This window comes from Emys orbicularis, chromosome 2 (genome assembly GCF_028017835.1).
Source record: "Emys orbicularis isolate rEmyOrb1 chromosome 2, rEmyOrb1.hap1, whole genome shotgun sequence".
Lineage (NCBI taxonomy): Eukaryota > Metazoa > Chordata > Testudines > Emydidae > Emys > Emys orbicularis.
The window spans coordinates 119,449,544-119,470,311 of NC_088684.1; the positions used below are offsets into that span (position 1 = coordinate 119,449,544).

The 20,768-nt window shown below is 41.6% G+C and overlaps 1 protein-coding gene across 1 annotated transcript in view; it reads right to left on the reverse strand.

The window, feature by feature from the left end:
* The window catches only part of FARS2 (phenylalanyl-tRNA synthetase 2, mitochondrial), a 395,435-nt gene extending 387,162 nt beyond the window's left edge, over positions 1–8,273 (reverse strand). The window contains exon 1 of the mRNA XM_065400011.1: positions 8,145–8,273. Within this exon, the coding sequence (XP_065256083.1) occupies positions 8,145–8,150 (6 nt within the window). The 5' untranslated portion in view covers positions 8,151–8,273. The remainder of the gene's footprint in view (positions 1–8,144) is intronic.
* Positions 8,274–20,768: the final 12,495 nt, after the last annotated feature.

Below are 20,768 nucleotides of genomic sequence, written 5' to 3' on the forward strand. Positions count from 1 at the left end.
AGTATGTATTGTTGCTTTGCTCTTGGATAAGGTTAATAAAACAGGGAACCATTTCAGCATCTTGAAACTGTCTCTTGGTTTGGAGTTACTGTTTTCTTGAGAGGTCAAGTTCAGTATGGAAAATTCCTAACTATTAATAAGTGGTCCAGAATAAAGTCACATTGTTTAGCTGCCCCGTCCTTTAGCATAAAATAGCTCCTTGTGTCAGTGAAATATTGCCACATGTGACTTAATAGTCTCCCTGGTTAATATTTAATCAGCAAGCAATACAAAAAATAGATGTAGACATACACTAACCTAAATTTAAAGTAGGCACAGTCGTAGGATATTTCTAGTTATGTTGTAATATCATAGGAATATCATATATAATATAATATAATATAATATAATATAATATAATATAATATAATATAATATAATATAATATAATATAATATAATATAATATAATATAAATATGTTCCATTTACAGTTGCCAGCCATTATTCCACCTACACAGATGGTATTTTCACCTTTAGTTGGGCCACCAGAAAAGAAACTTACCAGCAAAGCAAAAGCTTGCCCCTAATTAAATCACATGTATAAGGGCCTCATCCAAAGCCCACTGTAGTCAATTAAAAGACTCCTATTATCTCAATTAAACTTTTAAAACACCATTGAATTCTATCATCTATTCAATTTTTATTCACACTAATTTTTCATTAATGGTGACATAGGTTAAGAATCAAGACATCATCTAGTTTCAGAACCTTAAAAATAGGAGAGATTCAGTTCTCATTGCTGTATTTCTGTGGGTTCGTCCGTTCTTGACATGGCTACCTAGTTACTTAGGCAATGTGTACACTACCACGGGATCGACGCTGCTGTAATTAATGCACCAGGAGTCAATTTAGCAGGTCTAGTGAAGACCCACTAAATCAACAGCAGAGCACTCTCCTGTTGACTCCATTACACTCCACCGGGAATGAGAGGAGTAAGGTAAGTCGACGGGAGAGCATCTCCCATCAACCCAGAGCAGTGTAGACAGTAAGTCTACCTAAGCTACGTCAACTCCAGCTACATTATTCACATAGCTGGAGTAGCATAACTTAGGTTGACTTACCCTGGTAGTGGACATAGCCTTAGGGTCTGAACCAATGCCTATTCAAGTCAACACAAAGGCTCCCATTGAAACTCTAGTCAAATCTCTATTTAGGCATTCAGCACCACCAGTATTTGTTACCACCCAGCAGAAAACAGTGTCAAAGCCTAATGAGCATAGCATAGGAAATTCATACCAAAACACTGTTGTCTCTTAAATGAAGCAAGATTCTTAGCTATGTAAGCACAGCAATTGTCAACTCGTGACAGGAATGATGTTGTTGTTGTTGTCTAAAACCTTGTATTCCATCTACAGTAGGCCATGATCTAAATTGAAAAAAGGTGTTTAAATACAGTTCCAACAAAACTTTATAAAACAGTTTGGCTGACCAGTGTGCGTCTTTCCGCACTCCAGGAAAATATCAATAATGTTGAGGAGAAAAGAATGCCTTCTCTGTTGTATTGTCTCCTCTCTCCTCATGATATATGGATGACTGTCAACTGGAACTCCAGAAAGGGTTGGAGGTGGAGTTGGGGCAAGGGTGAAAAACAGATGAAATGCTTCTTCATCCGAGAACCCAGAGCAGCAAGTGAAAAACTCAGAAGGAGATAATACTGCTATATCCTGTATTATGTCACTCTTGGTCTCCTCTTCAGCAGCTACTCAGAGAAACAGAAGGCAATGGCTATGCAGCTGCAGTAAGGACAATGCTGCCAGACAGACAGGCACTAGAAGAGAAGCAGCTGTTCCTAAAGGTTCCTGTCTCCATGAAGGAGGCAAGTGCTTTCATCAGAGATTCTTGAGATCCACAATGACAAAAGGTGAAGTGACTTCCAAACTCTGCTTCCCCCAATCCTCATCTCATGGCAAAGAGAATAGTGGTCAGGGCCAGCTCCAGTGTTTTTGCCGCCCCAAGCGGCAAAAAAAAAAAAAAAAAGCAAGCCACGGCACTCTACCGCTGCCGCTTCATTCTTTGGCGGCAATTCGGTGGCAGGTCCTACCCTCCAGGAGGGACTGAGGGACCCGCTGCCGAATTGCCGCCAAAGAGCCAGACGTGCCGCCCTTGTCTGTTGGCCGCCCCAGGCACCTGCTTGCTGTGCTGGTGCCTGGAGCCGGCCCTGATAGTGGTAGGAAAATTCTGAAAGAACCTTGCACTACACTTCTACTCCGATATAACGTGACCCGATATAGCACAAATTTGGATATAACGCGGTAAAGCAGCGCTCCGGGGGGGCGGGGCTGCGCACTCCGGTGGATCAAAGCAAGTTCGATATAATGCAGTTTCACCTATAACGCGGTAAGATTTTTTGGCTCCCGAGGACAGCGTTATATCGGGGTAGAGGTATATTTTCCTCCTACTTAGCCCTCTGTCACAGAGTCACAGGTCCGATGATCTGGAACTGCTCTGTATGAAGCCAGACAGACCTCTGGGGTAGCATGACACCCCTCAGGGCACGCTGTCCAGGGCAAGAAGCCTTTTCGGCTATGGCCTTCTTGTATCTGACATCAGAGCATTCAGCACCCCTGTTCTCACCATGCACTTCCCGCAGCGGGTCCACCTGGATGGGACCTCTAGGGAAACTGGAAGGGCCCTGCACCCCAACTTCGCAGTCAGCAGTGACTCTCAGCCAGCATGTAAAACAGAAGGTGTATTAGTTGACAGGAACACAGTGTAGAACACAGCTTGTTAGAACAGAAAGCAGGACCATTCACCAAAGACCATCTTGGGGGAACCCAGGGCCTGGTGCCCCCTGGGTGCCCCCTCTGGCTTCCCAACAGGATACTGACCCGCTTCCAGCGGCCCAACCTCCGACACGCCCACTGCCTCTCTTCTAGTCTTTTTCTTGCTTCCTGGGCAATGTGTCACCTGGTCGCATCCACCTCCTGGTTCTCAGGTTACGAAGGGCACCGTCCATTGCTTACGTGCAGGCAGCTTGAGCAGCCTCACCTACCCCTGGGGGTCTCAGCAAAAGTCACACACCCTTATTCCCACTACCTAGGCATTGGTATAATACACCAGGAAACTGAGGTACACACAGTATTCATGCAAAACAGTAAGACTCACATACACACCACACAACAAGGGGAAAAAACCCTTCATCACACCCTCTCCTGTGAGTGTTTCTGCATGCAGAGGTGATCCAGCCCAACATTAAGGCCTTCTTTAAAAAGTGTGTTAAAAACTAATTATACTGAAACCAGGTTTAAACACTGTTTTTAAACTCAGCTGCTAGCCCACTGTATATGAGGCTATGGAACAATGTTGAGTAAGATGTAGATGAGCTACACACTATTGCTTAGGAATCGTGAATGATTCCCATAAGTTCATCCAGCTATGGTTGTTGCTATGATATTCTGTATGACTCACCTAGTTTTTAACATGCTGTTAGTTCACCCTCTGCTTAATAGAAGTCCATGTAGCTGAAACGTTTAGAGCGGTGCCCATAACTTGTACTAAACAAATATATAGTCATAATTTTAAAATTAAATTTACTTTGACTTTTTTTAACATAATACAAGAAGGCTTTAGTGTTTTAGCATAATTCCCCATTTTTGATAGTGTGCCTCTTTTCTGTTGACTCAGTGAATTGAAAACTAATGCAATACTAGGTATGTCTTCTCCCATCAACATGCAAGTAATTCAGGCATTTGTCTTCCATTTCTTCTAATGTGAGGTACAAGCATAAAGAGCTCTTCATTCCACAAGGAGAAAAATCAAACCTGATGACTTACACAAATAGTGTATATACACAGTATGCTGAAGCAAAGTGGATCTATTTAAAGAGTCTCTACTGTAATTCATATTCCATCCCAAACTGCTAACCAGGCAGAGAAAATACCACTCCCTTCCACCAGTATCAGAAGTTGGAAACATATAAAGATTCACAAGCAGTAGAATGGCTCTGTCAACAAGACTCGAATAATCACAATATCTATTTCAATAAAGTCAGTCTCATGGCAATATAAAACTTCACAAGGCAAAATAAAAACAAAATGAGATTCCACTGCTGAACGTTTCCAGTTTGTTTTCTTTTATTTCAGTCTTTTTAGTAAACTTATTTATCGTATTTCTTAACTATTCAGTTCATATTTCATTAGAACCTGCAATTTACAACAGGTTGGCGGGTGGTTGTACCTCCACAGAGCCCCATTGACTTTAATAACGCTCTGAACCAGTTAAGGAGTCTTCCTGTATGTTGTAAATTGCAGGATCAGGGCCTTAATATTCACTTTTTAAAAATAATTCAGAAAATATATCTTCATGCATTGTGTAAGCAATTTCCCATGAGCAAAATATAACAATTTCCCATAAAATATTCCCCAGTTTTAAACTCTGATGGGGAAAACACGGTTACCACAGATAGAGTAGCAGTGTTATAAATATTCTGTTTGGATTATTGAAATATTTGTCATGTTTGCATTAAAGAAACTGCAGAATTACACTTCTGGCCTATCTAGGGAGGATAAAACTATAATAAGAAATATGATTTTCTTCAAATCAGAGAGTTCCCAAGTGGAAGTCATAACGTGGTGCTAGAAATTACACTGTTGAGAAAAGGTCCATCAGGCATTTTATAAAATTATTCAAAGTAAAGTTCCATCTACACTATTAAACACAGGCCAAGATATAATATGAATTGGTCTTACCTGTATCAATGGGACCAAGTCTTGTTCTAATTACATGAAACAACTGTACTTTGGTTCTATAACAGGTCAAGGCTAGAGCATAGTGTGGTCTCATACATCCATGCAAGTTCAAATTGTTATAGCATGGTCACGACAATATTGTTTTTAAACATGTTTGAACACTATCAAACTTAACATGTTAAAGGGGCCTTATATCTCCTTAGTTTTCTCAAAGTGGGGCCAACCCAGTGATGTGTGAGGTCCCAACCAAAGCAGAGAAAGATTATAAGAAATAGGGCCAGAAGTCATTTGTCCTTCTGGTCCTGCTGTCAAAGGATGTAGAAAAGTCTGAAGTAATTGCAATACAAATAATAATAATAGTTTCCTCTACCTTTGTACCTGCTATTGGAAAAGATAATACATCTTAACCCATGAGTTCCAAGACTCACAAAATAGATGCTTGTCTTATTTGTCCGTAATGCTAGTCCTGCATCAAACCCTATAGGGCTTGATAACACTGATTTGCTTCCTCCAGGAACAGCACAGAGAATGAAACACCCTAGAAGAACTTTTGCTTGAAAGGCTTCCAGGAAACAACACACTTTAATCATCTCAGAGAACTCTTCTATGGCCCCAGATGCCAGAAAATAATATTTACTTCCAATGCCAGCATTAGTGAAAAATATGAGAGGAACTCAACATACTTATCTTTACAAAAAAGCAACTGTACTTGGAGACATTTTCTTGACAAAACAAAAACAAAAAGAACACATTTCCAGCCAAAATAAATGTCCCTTGCTGGCTGACAAAAGATACAGTAGGCCAAGAAAAGCAGAAAATAACATCAAAGAATCCATGCTTTATTATTAATGAAGTGCACTTAGTGTCATTATGCCTTGGGCTCCCTATGATACAAGTACAATCAATAAACATTGCATTTCTTTATGTACTAGGACAATCTGAGCTAAAGAGTAAGATTTGCCTCTTGCTTTTTCTTTATAACCATTTGGGGAACTGCAGTCTGTGACATGTTTAAGAATCAACTTCCACACACAGCCTGCAGGCTCAATCACCAGGGGTTTTGAAATGAGAAGTGAGAACAATAAGACGACCAGGGTCAAATGAACAGAAGAGATAATAAGGAAAAAAAGTAAATCACTTTAATAAGGAGAAGTCAGACCTTGTAAGGCTTTAAACAGTATTCATTTAAAATCAATAAAAAATACTACACAGGTAGTCTGGGAAAAGAAATCAGAATAAGTATGTTTCCCTATCCTTAGTGCAAGTCTTAGTTCAACCAATGGATTTTTCCATTAATTATAGCTTGGATATTATAGTAATTGACTAAAAAAAAAAAAAAATGCATGAATAAAATGTCTATACCACAGTGAGAGAGAGTTTGGATTTCACCGGCCTTCCTGAAAAAAGGACTGGATGGGGAAGGAAGAGAATAAACTATACTGTAAACACGAACAGCAAAAACATATAGAAATTCCCACCCAATCTTTCTTCACCAAGCAGCATCCCCCTCCCTGTTCATAATGCACTTCCTCCGTGATACCAAGGCTAACATGCCAATGTAAGAAACAGGTAGCTTTTCATATTTAAAATAACTTCCATATAGATTAGATATTTGACCATTTCCTGGTCACCTCCTATTTTGAGATCTGTATGCTGTATCTGTCCATCTGTAGATCATGAACTCCACAAGAAAGAGACTCTGTCTTCTTTTATGTTTGTAATGGCTCAGTGCCCACTGACAGCCATTAATAAATTAAAATAAAAGTGAACGAATGCCAACATTTCTAGAAAGATATGCTTTACAATGAAAGCAAAAGAAAAAGCAATAAGCTATATAGTATGGTGCTTAGAAACTTTAGTGATGGAAGCACTATAAATACCCTTCCAGACCCAAGAAATAAAAAGAAGAAGTTCAAAATGAAATACAAAATTTTTATTGTAAACATGGATTAAAATTTTACAAAAAATCTTGAATTGGTTATTTTCACTCTGCATCTGATTTTATAGATTCTAAAAAACATAGACCCATCACAAGGCAGCATCTCCAAAAGAGATAAAAGGAAAATAAGTGTGCAAATCACTTGCATAAAAATTGTAAGTTGTAGGTAAGAAAAATTCTAAGAAGCAAGGAAAAACAAAACAAGTATAATGCCAAAAATTGATGTCAAGATAGATCTTGGAAACATACTTGGGAAAAAAAATACCCCACACCCCAATGTTTCTGAAGCAGAAAGTCTCAATTCTCTCCAATGTTCCCTAGAGAATCCTACATTAAATTCTAACTGCTGTATCTGTTATGGTTTGTCAGTCAATCACTTACTGATTGGGGCGGGCAAACAGGGGCGGGCAAACTTTTTGGCCTGAGGGCCGCATTGGGTTTCGTAAATTATATGGAGGGCTGGTTAGGGGAGAGGGTCGTGGCCCGGCCCCAGCTCCTATCTGCCCCCACCCCCCCGTTCCCTGATGGCCCCTCTGGGACCCTGCCCTATCCACATACCCTCGCTCCCTGTCCCCTGACCGCCCCCAGACCTCAACCGCCCCATCCAACCCCTCCTCTCATTCCTGACGGCCCCCCAGGTCCCCTGCCCCATCCCACCACCCCTTCTCCCTGTCCCCTGACTGCCCCCGGAACCCCTGCCCCTGACTGCCCCCAGCCGGCCCATCCAACCCCCCCCCCCCCCCCACACACACACACCCTTACCATGCTGCCTGGAGCACTGGTGGCTGGCGGCGCTTCAGCTGCGCCGCCCGGATGGAGCAGGGCCACGCCGCCGCCACCACGCAGCACAGATCACTGGGTCAGGCCGGGCTCTGAAGCTGCGCTGCCCCAGGAGCTCACAGCCCGCCGCCCACAGCACTGCACCGGTGGCGGAGCGAGTGAGCTGAGGCTGCGGGGCGGGGGGCGGGGGGGGACAGTAGGGGAGGGGTCGGGGGCTAGCCTCCCGGGCCAGGAGCTCGGGGGCTGGGCAGGACACTCCCATGGGCTGGATGTGGCCCACGGGCCGTAGTTTGCCCACCTCTGACTTAGAACCAGATTCTGCTATCCTTTCTCATGTTGAGGAGTCACTTATTCATCAAGTAGTTTCTTTGATTTTAATGGGACCATTTGATGAGAAAGATACAAATCAACATGAGTAAATGTGGCAGAATCTGTCCCTTACCTATGTACCTCCACTACCCTGAATCCCATTACTTCCTTTGATAAAGTATTAGGGATGAAGAAATCATTAACGCTATATGAAGGCCAAAGGCAGGAGTCTGGCATGGTCCTCCAAATATGAAAACAGACTTAGTTTTCTATTTTAAAAGAAGCAGCTGAGAAAGTGTGTTCCTGAAGGCAAGAATATTCATGCTAAATGGCTGATAGCTGAGGAAGAGGAGTAGTAGAAAGCTCAATTTCTGTGTGAAGTACTTACTTGCATCAAGAGGTGTTCTCTTCTCAGTTCTAATTCCTTTTCTTTGTCCGTAAGCTTTGGTCAACCTACTGTTATGGTCTTGCCTTTCCTTCAGAAGGCTTGAGACACAAATTCAGTATCATCTGCGGATAAAAGCCTAGGGAGAGAAGAAGAAGAAAAAAAGTCGTCCTTTTTGAGGTGATAGTGAATATATAGAGAGTATTACCCACACCCGTCTACCCTTATGCTTCTGAGAGACTTCCCAGACCCTCAGGAATTTCTACTAAAATGCATGTCTTCCACTAATGTCCTGACTGTGGATACCGCAGGTTCCATGGCCACAGGCATTGCAGTCATGAAAGGTGATATTGTATAGAATAGTGAAAGAATACCAATTCCAGAAAGACTGCAAATAAGTTATTGCTGGAAGTCTATTGTTATTATAATTCCCTGAATGTATGGAATACAATATATTGCTGATTTTTTTTAAATAAAATGAAATTTTGATCCTGGTTGTGGGTCAGATACTGGTTGTGGGTCAGATGACAGAAAAGTATCACACTTTCTGATTTTCTCATTGTAGGTGGGCATAGTACTGTCTGGTCTGCCTAGAGAATCACTGAATCGACTAGAGCATGAAAATATGGTCCCTGAAACTCATCAGCTACACCTATAGGAAATGGATGCCAACAAACAGGACAAAAGCCTGGAGAGAAACATATCATAGAGTAACGTCCATGGCAAAAGTGAAGCTTTTTAAAAAAAAATTTATAGCAAGAGTTTTTTTAAACTGCAATCACGGCAGCATTTTTTAAAGATTTGTGATCCTACTTGTGATTAACCTCTGGGTCAGATATTCTGAGTGAGCCAAGAATAAAGTGGTGGCTCTGAGGAGCCACAGCAAAATTCAAATTCAGTCACTCTGAAATAAAGTATCATTTCTTGTTTTCCAGAACTATAGTTTGCTTTCTGTGCTAAAATCTCAACATCAGCTAAAATAGGAAGAAAAATGAAACTAACTAAATATGTTAGCTTGGCTGAATGACAACTATGGAAAAATATGATGATAGCATAAATCACCAAGGAGAGAGAGAAATCGTTTATAGATTGTCTCTGAAGGATATAACTAGGGGTAATGCGATTAAATTAGAAAAGGAGACGGTTTAGGCTAAATATGAGAAAACATTCCCTAACGGTGAGATCTATTATACTGGGGAATATTCTCCTCAAGGGAAGGGAAGGTTAGTTATGACTAGACAAAACACTAAAAAGTATAACATAGAAAACAGTTCTGAATTGATGCAGTGACAGACTAGAACACCTAACAAGCCAAGTCCATCTCTGATTTCTATAATTAAGTTTGTCATCAAGATTTCATTATGCCAAATAACTATGCAATGAAAATACCCTCATTGCCTGCAGGGTTTCTGTCCACAAAAAATATCTGAAACAATACCAGTATTAAGGTTAGTGGTATCTCTCAGATTTGGTATAACTACTACAAAGTGTCAAGTATCAGAGGGGTAGCCATGTTAGTCTGAATCTGTAAAAAGCAACAGAGGGTCCTGTGGCACCTTTAAGACTAACAGAAGTATTGGAGCATAAGCTTTCGTGGGTGAATGCCCACTTCATCAGACGCAAGTAATGGAAATTTCCAGAGGCAGGTATAAATCAGTATGGAGATAACGAGGTTAGTTCAATCAGGGAGGGTGAGGTGCTCTGCTAGCAGTTGAGGTGTGAACACCAAGGGAGGAGAAACTGCTTCTGTAGTTGGATAGCCATTCACAGTCTTTGTTTAATCCTGATCTGATGGTGTCAAATTTGCAAATGAACTGGAGCTCAGCAGTTTCTCTTTGGAGTCTGGTCTTGAAGTTTTTTTGCTGTAAGATGGCTACCTTTACATCTGCTATTGTGTGGCCAGGGAGGTTGAAGTGTTCTCCTACAGGTTTTTGTATATTGCCATTCCTGATATCTGACTTCTGTCCATTTATCCTCTTGCGTAGTGACTGTCCAGTTTGGCCAATGTACATAGCAGAGGGGCATTGCTGGCACATGATGGCATATATAACATTGGTGGACGTGCAGGTGAAAGAGCCGGTGATGTTGTAGCTGATCTGGTTAGGTCCTGTGATGGTGTTGCTGGTGTAGATATGTGGGCAGAGTTGGCATCGAGGTTTGTTGCATGGGTTGGTTCCTGAGTTAGAGTTGTTATAGTGCGGTGCGTGATTGCTGGTGAGAATATGCTTAAGGTTGGCGGGTTGTCTGTGGGCGAGGACTGGAGGTGACAAATGGACTGAAGGTGAAAAATCCATTGCTATCTACATACTGCATAGACCACAGTGAGAGATTATGCCATACACTATCAAAGAAACTGAGGAACCACCTGATCAGCATCTTATACAGCAAACAGAAAAACATCAAGAAAGAGCTCTCCAACCTGGAGACTTTCTGATGAAGTGGGCATTCACCCACGAAAGCTTATGCTCCAATACTTCTGTTAGTCTTAAAGGTACTACAAAGTGAGCATCCTTAAGGATTACAAATATGCTAATATATATCTTCTGATGTCCTGAGTTCCAGTCTAATCCTTTCACCACAAAACCATCTATAGCACTTTTCATTCAAGGATTGCAAAGCACTTGACAGACATCAAGACCCAGTTAATTTCCTGCAGAAATGCCTGTGCCATGGGAAAACCTACTTTGGTGCAAGGTTTTAAGGGCCCAATCTTCAGCACATATTCACTTAAAAGAGACAGTGATGGTGGCTTCATGGTAGGGGTATGGGGCAGGGCCATGGAAGCTAGGAGTTCAAGCCCCTGCTCACGGTTTCCAATAGACAAATGCCAGCACTTTGAAAGGGATATAAAGCCTCATGCTTCAGGCTGTAATCCAATCTTTGAAGATTAGGTTTTAGGGAGGAGATTTTGAAATAGTTGGTTTCATGGGAGGAGATTCTCCCACATTTGACTTCTTTGGGGTTTCACACATTTTCCTCTGAAGCTGGCCATTGTTGGAGCCAGTAAATTGAACAAGATGGACCACAAGTCTAACCCAGCACATTACAGAACAATTAAAAAATAAAAAAACCAAACAAGGCAAGCAGGAAAAAGCGTGATCAGCGTCCTGCAATAGGATTCATACATAAATAGAACTTCTCCTGTGGGATCAGAGAGATGGAAGAGTTTTCTCTTGTTATTTCTTCCAATGTAAAAAGTTTAGGGTGGGATTTTCAGAAGTGCCTATGTGATTTAGGATCAAAACTACTATTGAAACTCAAAGGTGCTTGTGCTCCTAAGTCACTTAAGTGCTTCTGAAAGCCACCCTCCCCCCTCGCCCCCGTTCAGTTCTGTAGGCAATTACAGGGATATAAAGAAATTACTAACTTTAGAAACAGTTATTCAGAACACCCATTTGTTATGAGGAAATAATCCTACCCAGTGTGGACAACAGAAAAACACTTTTTAAATTATAATCAACTATGATAATATTGGCTGAGAGCCAAATTCTGCCTTGATTTGCATTCCTAATTTTCAGTGGGTGATATAGAATCCAAACAAGGGCAGAACCTAACTCTGAGTGGAACTGTCTATCATTGCGATCAAGAAGCAAGAGTGATTAAGATTTAGGAGAATCAGAGCAGCAGCAGGAGGGAAAAGAGGTTATCAAGTTTTTAGAAGCTGAAAAACAGTAATTAAAAAAGATGATAATATCATGACAATCAATTATCATTCCAACCCCAAAAGAAAAATAATCAACATGAATAACAATATAACAGGAAAGCACATGCTCTCTCAAAGTGTTGAGTGCCATGTCATAAAGCTGAAATGATATACCGAAAAGAATAATTTAGGCAGCATATGACAAAGCTACAAATATGCCCTGGAGAATGTAACAGCTGTTCCATTTCACACAGTTCTATAGTTTCGGCAGGTATTTTGTTCAAATTCATTTTTCTGCTACTACAGATTTAGAATATAATCAAGTACGCCAGATGCTTATGTTATTACATCATTCTCAAATTGCTCATTTATCTTAAGATATAAGGCAAAGAGAGGGCCAGCCAGGTTTCCTTCTTCCAAACCTGAACACAAGCAGCAAAGACTGCTGTCTAAATAATATATAACAATAAAACACCATCAAGGTATCAACCAACAATGTTCAGAAAACCTAGAAATTTGCCTAGGTTTTTTTATGCTAAGGATTTTATGCACACCACTAAATTCTCCCCCATATTTGCACATAAACAAGTAAGCAAGCAAAAGCACAGTTTATATAAACACACAAGTGGACCAGTCTTGGTCCCATTTAAATCTGTGAGCTGAGTAAGGTAAGAATCAGGGCCCATATGTTGAAGACAAGCAGCACTTATTTTTGTGCAATACATGGCTTCCAAGAAAAGCAAAAGCAAAACAAATTTATAAAATTAATCACTCTATCCAACAATACCATCAACTTAAAAAAGAAAACACACTTCTGTCTGAATCTTGTTCCTACTGCTTGATTCAAGTCATCTACAATTACTATAACCGAAATAAAAGGGGGGAAATCACCTTTTTTAGTTTACTTTTGCAGTTGACTGCACTTTGTGCATCACTTTCTTCTGACTTGTCTTTTGTTTGTTTTGCATATATGTGTGGCTTTCATACTGACACAGGAGAATGAAAAACATTTTAAAAATAGGGCATGTGGTTGTAAAACCACAAAAATTATCAGTTGGACTCAGGAGCATGGGTAGTACCTGAAATTATTTTAAAATAATTTATTTAATGACTAGATTAGATTTCAAACCGACAGCGTTCCTGTAAACAAGGTTTGCTTTAATATATTTTGCCTTCTTCCTCATAATTCTTTCATATTTTGGAGATCAATATGACAGCAATAGAACCTCTAGTACAATGGTGCCAAAACTTTTCCTGGCACACCCCCTCTTACCCATAATGGAATCTGTCCACACCCTCCTCCCCTTTACTGCACAGTTGGCTCAGCAGAGGAGCTTGGACTGAAGGCAGAGCTGGAGGGAGAACTGAGGATGGGGGAGGAGCTGGGGCTAGAGGCGGAGCTGGCGTGGGCATGGAGAAGGAATGAGGGAGGAGCTGGAGGAGAGGGAGCAGAGTGGAGCTGCAGCTGGGGCTGAGCTGGGGGGGGGGCAAGCGGGGCAATTTGCCCCAGGCCCCACAAGGGCCCCCACAAGAATATAGTATTCTATAATATTGCAACTTTTTTTTATGGAAGGGGCCCCTGAAATTGCTTTGCCCCAGGCCCCCTGAATCCTCTGGGTGGCCCTGGTGGAGTGGAACTGCGGCTGGGGCCGGAGCTGGGCTAGGTGATGTTCCCTCCTTGCATCCCGTGGGGCTGACTCAGGTCCCGCCATGCACCCCCCAAAACGTTCCTCTGTACCCCCCTTAGGGGGCACACCCCACAGCTTAGTGACCAATGCTCTAGTTCCAACGACTGAAAGGAAACTAAATTGAGATGGAGTCATCACTGCACTAGCCTGTAAATCTACTTTTACTTACCTAACCTTTTCCAAGCCTTCGAAACTAGATTTTACTGGCTAAATGAAGACTGCAGGTTTTTTTAGGATCCCTTAAAATATACGAATAAAAAAACAAAAAGTGTGGTTGTCTCTGAGAATTTTAGGAAGAATGTTATAAAGAATCTGCAAATAAAAATGGAAAATTCCACTTTAAATGTGTTTAGTGTCCCCGTTGCCCAGAACAAGAGAGGTTTACGGCACAAAGACAATAAAAATCCTTCGTTTCTTCTATTCATATTCCCTTAATTCACACAACCAGCCTACAATGCCTCATTCTGTGACCTACAGCTACCAAGGAAGCCCCAAGGAGTATGGTGCTGGCCATGAAAGTTCAGTTAATTGCATTTCTGTAGAACAATTTAAAGTTTCTTAGAACAATTTTAATTTTGTTTTTAACAAAGAAGAATGTTTGAGAAGGTGCTATATGTAATTAAACAAAAATGAAATTTATTTTAAATTGCTTGCTTGCTTTTCACAAGACCCAAAGGATAGCCAAAATAAAACAACTTGTGTGTGTACAGTGTATAAATTATACACACAGAGAGATTATTCTCCAGTCAATACTGTGGTATTTATCTGTATTATTTACACACAAAGCATTATTTTATAAACACACTGTAAACTGGATCAGAAATGTAGCTGATAGAATTAAAAAAACTCAAGCACAGGTGCAGGTTAAATATCAGTTTAATCAGTGAAAATGGTGCACCACAAATACACCTTTTCTGAAGACAAACTCACTATTTAAATAGCATATAATAGATAGACTGTAATGTTATAGATTCTAGGACTGGAAGGGACCTCGAGAGGTCATCGAGTCCAGTCCTCTGCCCTCATGGCAGGACCAAATACTGTCTAGACCATCCGTGATAGACATTTATATAACCTACTTATAAATATCTCCAGAGATGGAGATTCCACAACCTCCCTAGGCAATTTATTCCAGTGTTTAACCACCCTGACAGTTAGGAACTTTTTCCTAATGTCCAACCTAGACCTCCCTTGCTGCAGTTTAAGCCCATTGCTTCTTGTTCTATCTAAGGCTAAGGTGAACAAGTTTTCTCCCTCCTCCTTATGACACCCTTTTAGATACCTGAAAACTGCTATCATGTCCCCTCTCAGTCTTCTTTTTTAAAAACTAAACAAACCCAATTCTTTCAGCCTTCCTTCATAGGTCATGTTCTCAAGACCTTTAATCATTCTTGTTGCTCTTCTCTGGACCCTTTCCAATTTCTCCACATCTTTCTTGAAATGCGGTGCCCAGAACTGGACACAATACTCCAGCTGAGGCCTAACCAGAGCAGAGTAGAGCGGAAGAATGACTTCTCATGTCTTGCTCACAACACACCTGTTAATACATCCCAGAATGATGTTTGCTTTTTTTGCAACAGCATCACACTGTTGACTCATATTTAGCTTGTGGTCCACCATAACCCCTAGATCCCTTTCTGCCGTACTCCTTCCTAGACAGTCTCTTCCCATTCTGTATGTGTGAAACTGATTTTTTCTTCCTAAGTGGAGCACTTTGCATTTGTCTTTGTTAAACTTCATCCTGTTTACCTCAGACCATTTCTCCAATTTGTCCAGATCATTTTGAATTATGACCCTGTCCTCCAAAGCAGTTGCAATCCCTCCCAGTTTGGTATCATCCGCAAACTTAATAAGAGTACTTTCTATGCCAATATCTAAGTCGTTAATGAAGATATTGAACAGAGCCGGTCCCAAAACAGACCACTGCGGAACCCCACTCGTTATGCCTTTCCAGCAGGATTGGGAACCATTAGTAACAACTCTCTGAGTACGGTTATCCAGCCAGTTATGCACCCACCTTATAGTAGCCCCATCTAAATTGTATTTGCTTAGTTTATCGATAAGAATATCATGCGAGACCGTATCAAATGCCTTACTAAAGTCTAGGTAACCACATCCACAGCTTCTCCCTTATCCACAAGACTCGTTATCCTATCGAAGAAAGCTATCAGATTGGTTTAACACCAATTTGTTCTTTACAAATCCATGCTGGCTGTTCCCTACCACCTTACCACCTTCCAAGTGTTTGCAGATGATTTCCTTAATTACTTGCTCCATTATCTTCCCTGGCACAGAAGTTAAACTAACTGGTCTGTAGTTTCCTGGGTTGTTTTTATTTCCCTTTTTATAGATGGGCACTATATTTGCCCTTTTCCAGTCTTCTGGAATCTCTCCCGTCTCCCATGATTTTCCAAAGATAATAGCTAGAGGCTCAGATACCTCCTCTATTAGCTCCTTGAGTATTCTAGGATGCATTTCATCAGGCCCTGGTGACTTGCAGGCATCTAACTTTTCTAAGTGATTTTTAACTTGTTCTTTTTTTATTTTATCTGCTAAACCTACCCCCTTCCCATTAGCATTCACTATGTTAGGCATTCCTTCAGACTTCTCGGTGAACACCGAAACAAAGAAGTCATTAAGCATCTCTGCCATTTCCAAGTTTCCTGTTACTGTTTCTCCCTCTTCACTGAGCAGTGGGCCTACCCTGTCTTTGGTCTTCCTCTTGCTTCTAATGTATTGATAAAAAGTCTTCTTGTTTCCCTTTATTCCCGTAGCTAGTTTGAGCTCATTTTGTGCCTTTGCCTTTCTAATCTTGCCCCTGCATTCCTGTGTTGTTTGCCTATATTCATCCTTTGTAATCTGTCCTAGTTTCCATTTTTTATATGACTCCTTTTTATTTTTTAGATCATGCAAGATCATGCAGAGAGTTAGAAACACTGCTACACCAAATAATACATATTGGTGATATTATATTTAAAAAAAAATCAATCATCGATACCAGTGTGATATGAACTACGATGCCAACCTTACGTTAGTAGTGACAAAACTACCAGCAGAGCTGGAAGTTGGAGCCATTTTATTTGCAGGTCTGGAAAAATCTGGATGCTTACAGTACAGATGGAAGAAAAGTGGAGGCTGATGGTGCAGCTGTGGTAAAGGAGTGATAACCCATAGAGCAGAGGAGGGTAAATCTAAGATTTATTAAATAAACAAGGAGAACGTACTAACTGAATTATAACCTCATAATTCACAGTTAACTGTTTATTCCATGAGCCATATGCTGTACAGGAGCTGTGTGTGTGCAGACAACAGGTAACATATACCCTTTTGTCAGAGCCAATTCCAACAAAGCTGGGGCCTCTTGCAAAATCTTGGGCCCACAACTGCAAGATGAAATGCATGACCTCTCTTCACCTATCAAACTCCCATGTAAACTCAGTTTCAGGAGAGGGTGTATGTCCTTGTGGAAAGAATAAGGAAAATGGTGGATGGAAGTTACCTGTTAAACAGAAAGAGACAGAGGGAAACCTTTGCTACACTTCCCAGGGACATTTTTCCCCGAGAGTCCTTGTGCTATCACCCTGCCTCAAAGCTCTCAAACAGCACAAAGCAAATCATACTCAACAACACGTGACACCAGACCACAAGCAGGAGTCATCACATTATCATAACTTAATAGATTCATGCAGGCTAAGGCCAGAAGGGATCATCCAATCATCTAATCTGACCTCCTGCACATCACAGGCCATTACATTTTTCCCAACTATCCCCATATTAAGCCCAAAGAATGCATGGATTTCAAGGCCTGAAGGGACCATTGTGAACATCTAGTCTGGCCTCCTGTACCACACAGGCCATAGAACTTTCCCAAAATAATTCCTAGAACATACCTTTTAGAAAAACATCCAATCGTGATTTAAAACTTGTCTGTGATAGAGAATCCACTAGGACCCATGGTAAATTTCCCAATGGTTAATTACCCTCACTGCCAAAAATTTACACCTTATTTTCAATCTGAAGTTGTCTAATTTCAACTTCCAGCCATTGGATCATGCTGTATCTTTATCTGCTAGACTGAAGAGCCCATTATTAATTATTTGTTCCCTATGTAGATACTCATAGGCTGTAATCAAGTTATTCCCTAACATTTTCTTAGTTAAGCTAAATAGATTGAGCTCTGACATAAAGGCATGTTTTCTAACCCTTTAATATTCTTGTGGCTCTTTTCTGAACCCTCTCCAATTTATCAATAACCTTGAATTGTGGGCACCAGAACTGGACACAGAATTCCAGCAGGGGTCACACCGTGCCAGATACAGCAGTAAAATAACCTCTACTCTATTCAAGATTCCCTGGTTTATGCATCCCAGGATGCGCAACTTTAGTTAGACCAAAGCATTTCAGTCCTCATGAAACTAAACAGTGTGCAATAAACGGAGAACAGGAGAGACCAAGGTGCCAGCAATGCCCAAAGGGCCCTGCAATAACAGCAAATTGATTCGGCGAGATATGACCAAATATGCCCATAATCTGGGGTGTTCCTACAATGTGGAGCCTTCCTGTGACTGTAGGTTTGGCAACATTGTCTGAATCAGCCATAGGCCTTTATGATTGAAATTACTGAACTTTGGGAGCAGTTCAAAGAAGTACAAGTAATATTGGACTGATATTAGTTATTGACTTCAGGATCATCCTGCCCCTCTCCTACCACTCAACCTTTCAACTGCCCAACCCCTCCCTCTCACATTGCCTTCTCAACTTTCACTTCAATAATCCCTTCCTCTCCCCAACTTCAACCCAAAGAGCCCCTTATGGGTTTGTAATACAAAGAACTAACCTGACTTCTGGCTGCCAACAGTCTGTCCATGTGGTATGAATGTTACACCCTTTCCCCTGCCCTTTTTCTGGGTTTGTCTATTAAGGACTCAAGTCTGCAACCATTTAAGAACACAAGAAATTTTATGCATGACAGCAGTACAATTAAATTCAGCAGGGCTACTTATTTTCATAAAGTTATTCTGGTGTGCAAGTGTTTGCAGCATTGGAGCCTTAGGACAGTGGTTCTCAACCAGGGGTACGCGTACCCCTGGGACTATGCAGAGGTCTTCCAGGGGAGATACATCAATTCATCTAGATATTTGCCTAGTTTTACAACAGGATACATAAAAAGCACTAGTGAAGTCAGTACAAATTAAAATTTCATACAATGACTTGTTTATACTGCTCTATATACTATACACTGAAATGTGAGTACAATATTTATATTTCAATTGATTTATTTTATAATTATATGGTAAAAATGAAAAAGTAAGCAATTTTTCAGTAATAGGGTACTGTGACACTTTTGTATTTTTATGTTTGATTTTGTAAGCAAGTAGTTTTTAAGTGAGGTGAAATTTGGGGGGTACACAAGGCAAATCAGATTCCTGAAAGGGGTACAGTAGTCTGGAAAAGTTGAGAGCCACTGCCTTAGGACATGCATTTAACTTTAACAATTCTAAAAGTCTAATTAGGTTCAACTTTCCAAATGCAGGATATTATGTTTTGGTTAAGAAGTACCCTTAAAATATGTGACAGAGAAGTCTACCACAAGCCATTTAAAGACACTGAGAACCAGAGAGACACACTCCTGTTGAGGTTAGTGGCAAAGGTGCTGGAACAATTTGTATAGTGGAGGTGCTGAGCCAAATTGATCCAAACTGTAAACCCTGTATATGATGGCAACCACCGACAGCACTCCAGCACCCCTAGTTTCAGCACCTATGGTCAACGGAGTGCGGGGTGGGCACAGGGGTCAACCTGTATAGTTCTCAATGCAGGATTGGGATCTAAAGGAGGAAATTTACAAATAATTATGAGTAAGGATTCAATCCTGCAAACATTTACACATATGTATAAATGTTTGCAAGACTGCCCCAATCCCGCAATCAGGTTTGCAGTCAGACCCTTGCTGAACCAAATTTAAAGCTGGCTTAATTTTTCAGGAAAATTTCCTCACTATTGACAGGGCCTGTGGGCTTGACTGTGGTCTCCCACCAGTACAAATCAAGAATAGTTTCACTAGAGTTACAGCAGAATAAATCTGATGTGCATTAGTAAATAAGCAGTAAAAGCACAAAAATAGGGTGTTTTACGCGCTCCAAAGATGTGCAGGGGAAAGTCTCTCTTTTCAATATTTTGTTTTCAGGATTAATAATGCGCATGGAACAGAGCGTTCTGGTTTCTAAGGACTTAGCAAACACTATGTAACATTTCCTTAACAGGAAGTGAACATGTACAATGAAGATTGTAGAGCTCATTGAAAAATGGAAAAGATTTTGTGGGATATTTTGAAAGCTTCCATTTTGCAGGAATCAGTTTTCCATGAAACTTTGAGACTTTTTAAAAAAATACATATTTTTAGCCAAAATCTTGATCAAAATAGTCATTGAACTTTTAGCCATGAAAATGTTAGGCAGCACCTTGAAACACAATTTCGATAGGAGTTATAATTTATAAAATGGATAAAAACATCATACTGCCTGAAAAAAATAGCAAAAAGGTCAAAGAGGTGACCAGTTTTTCCTGAACAGGTAGGTGTGTGTGTGTGTGTGTGGGGGGGGGGGGATATGCTCACTATTCATCAGAAAACTTTTCACTTAACACAAGTATCAGAGGGGTAGCCGTGTTAGTCTGTATCCACAAAAACAACACAGCTTCCACCCACTTTAACCCTCTGGGAGGCAGGCAGGGGGCAGAGTAAAGGGTCTTTGTTCTGAGCACTTCACTGTGCAACCTGGGGCGAATACCCTCTTAGTCCCTAAATAAATCAATCAGGAACACAGTAATATTCATAACGCGAGGTGGGGTGGGAGATTGGGGATGTCTCAGGCCCAGAGCAGCCCCCCAGGGGAGGCTGTGAACGCCCATCCCCGTGGCCGGGAGGCTGCCCGCTAGAGGCAGGGCTGCACACCGGGGAACCACGCGGCGGCAGCGACCCTGGGAAGCGCCTCTGGCCCCTGCAGCGGCTGTCCCCCCGCCCCGCACCGTATCCCCATGTGGGGCCCCGCGGGGGCCCTCCCAGCCGCCACTCACCGTCCCCCTCGGCTCTCTCGCCCCGCGGGCTTGCCGCTGTAGCTGCCCGAATCCCGCCTGACACGCCGCGAGCGGAGGCCGCCAGCCCGGACCGAGGCGCTGGGTGCCGAGCAGCAGAGCCGGAGCCGGGTAGGGGGCGGCCCTGGTCTCCGCCCCGCCCCGGGGTCCCCGCGCCGGGCTGAGGCGGCCGCCCTGAGCTCAGGCTCCTGCGCGGGCGGGCGG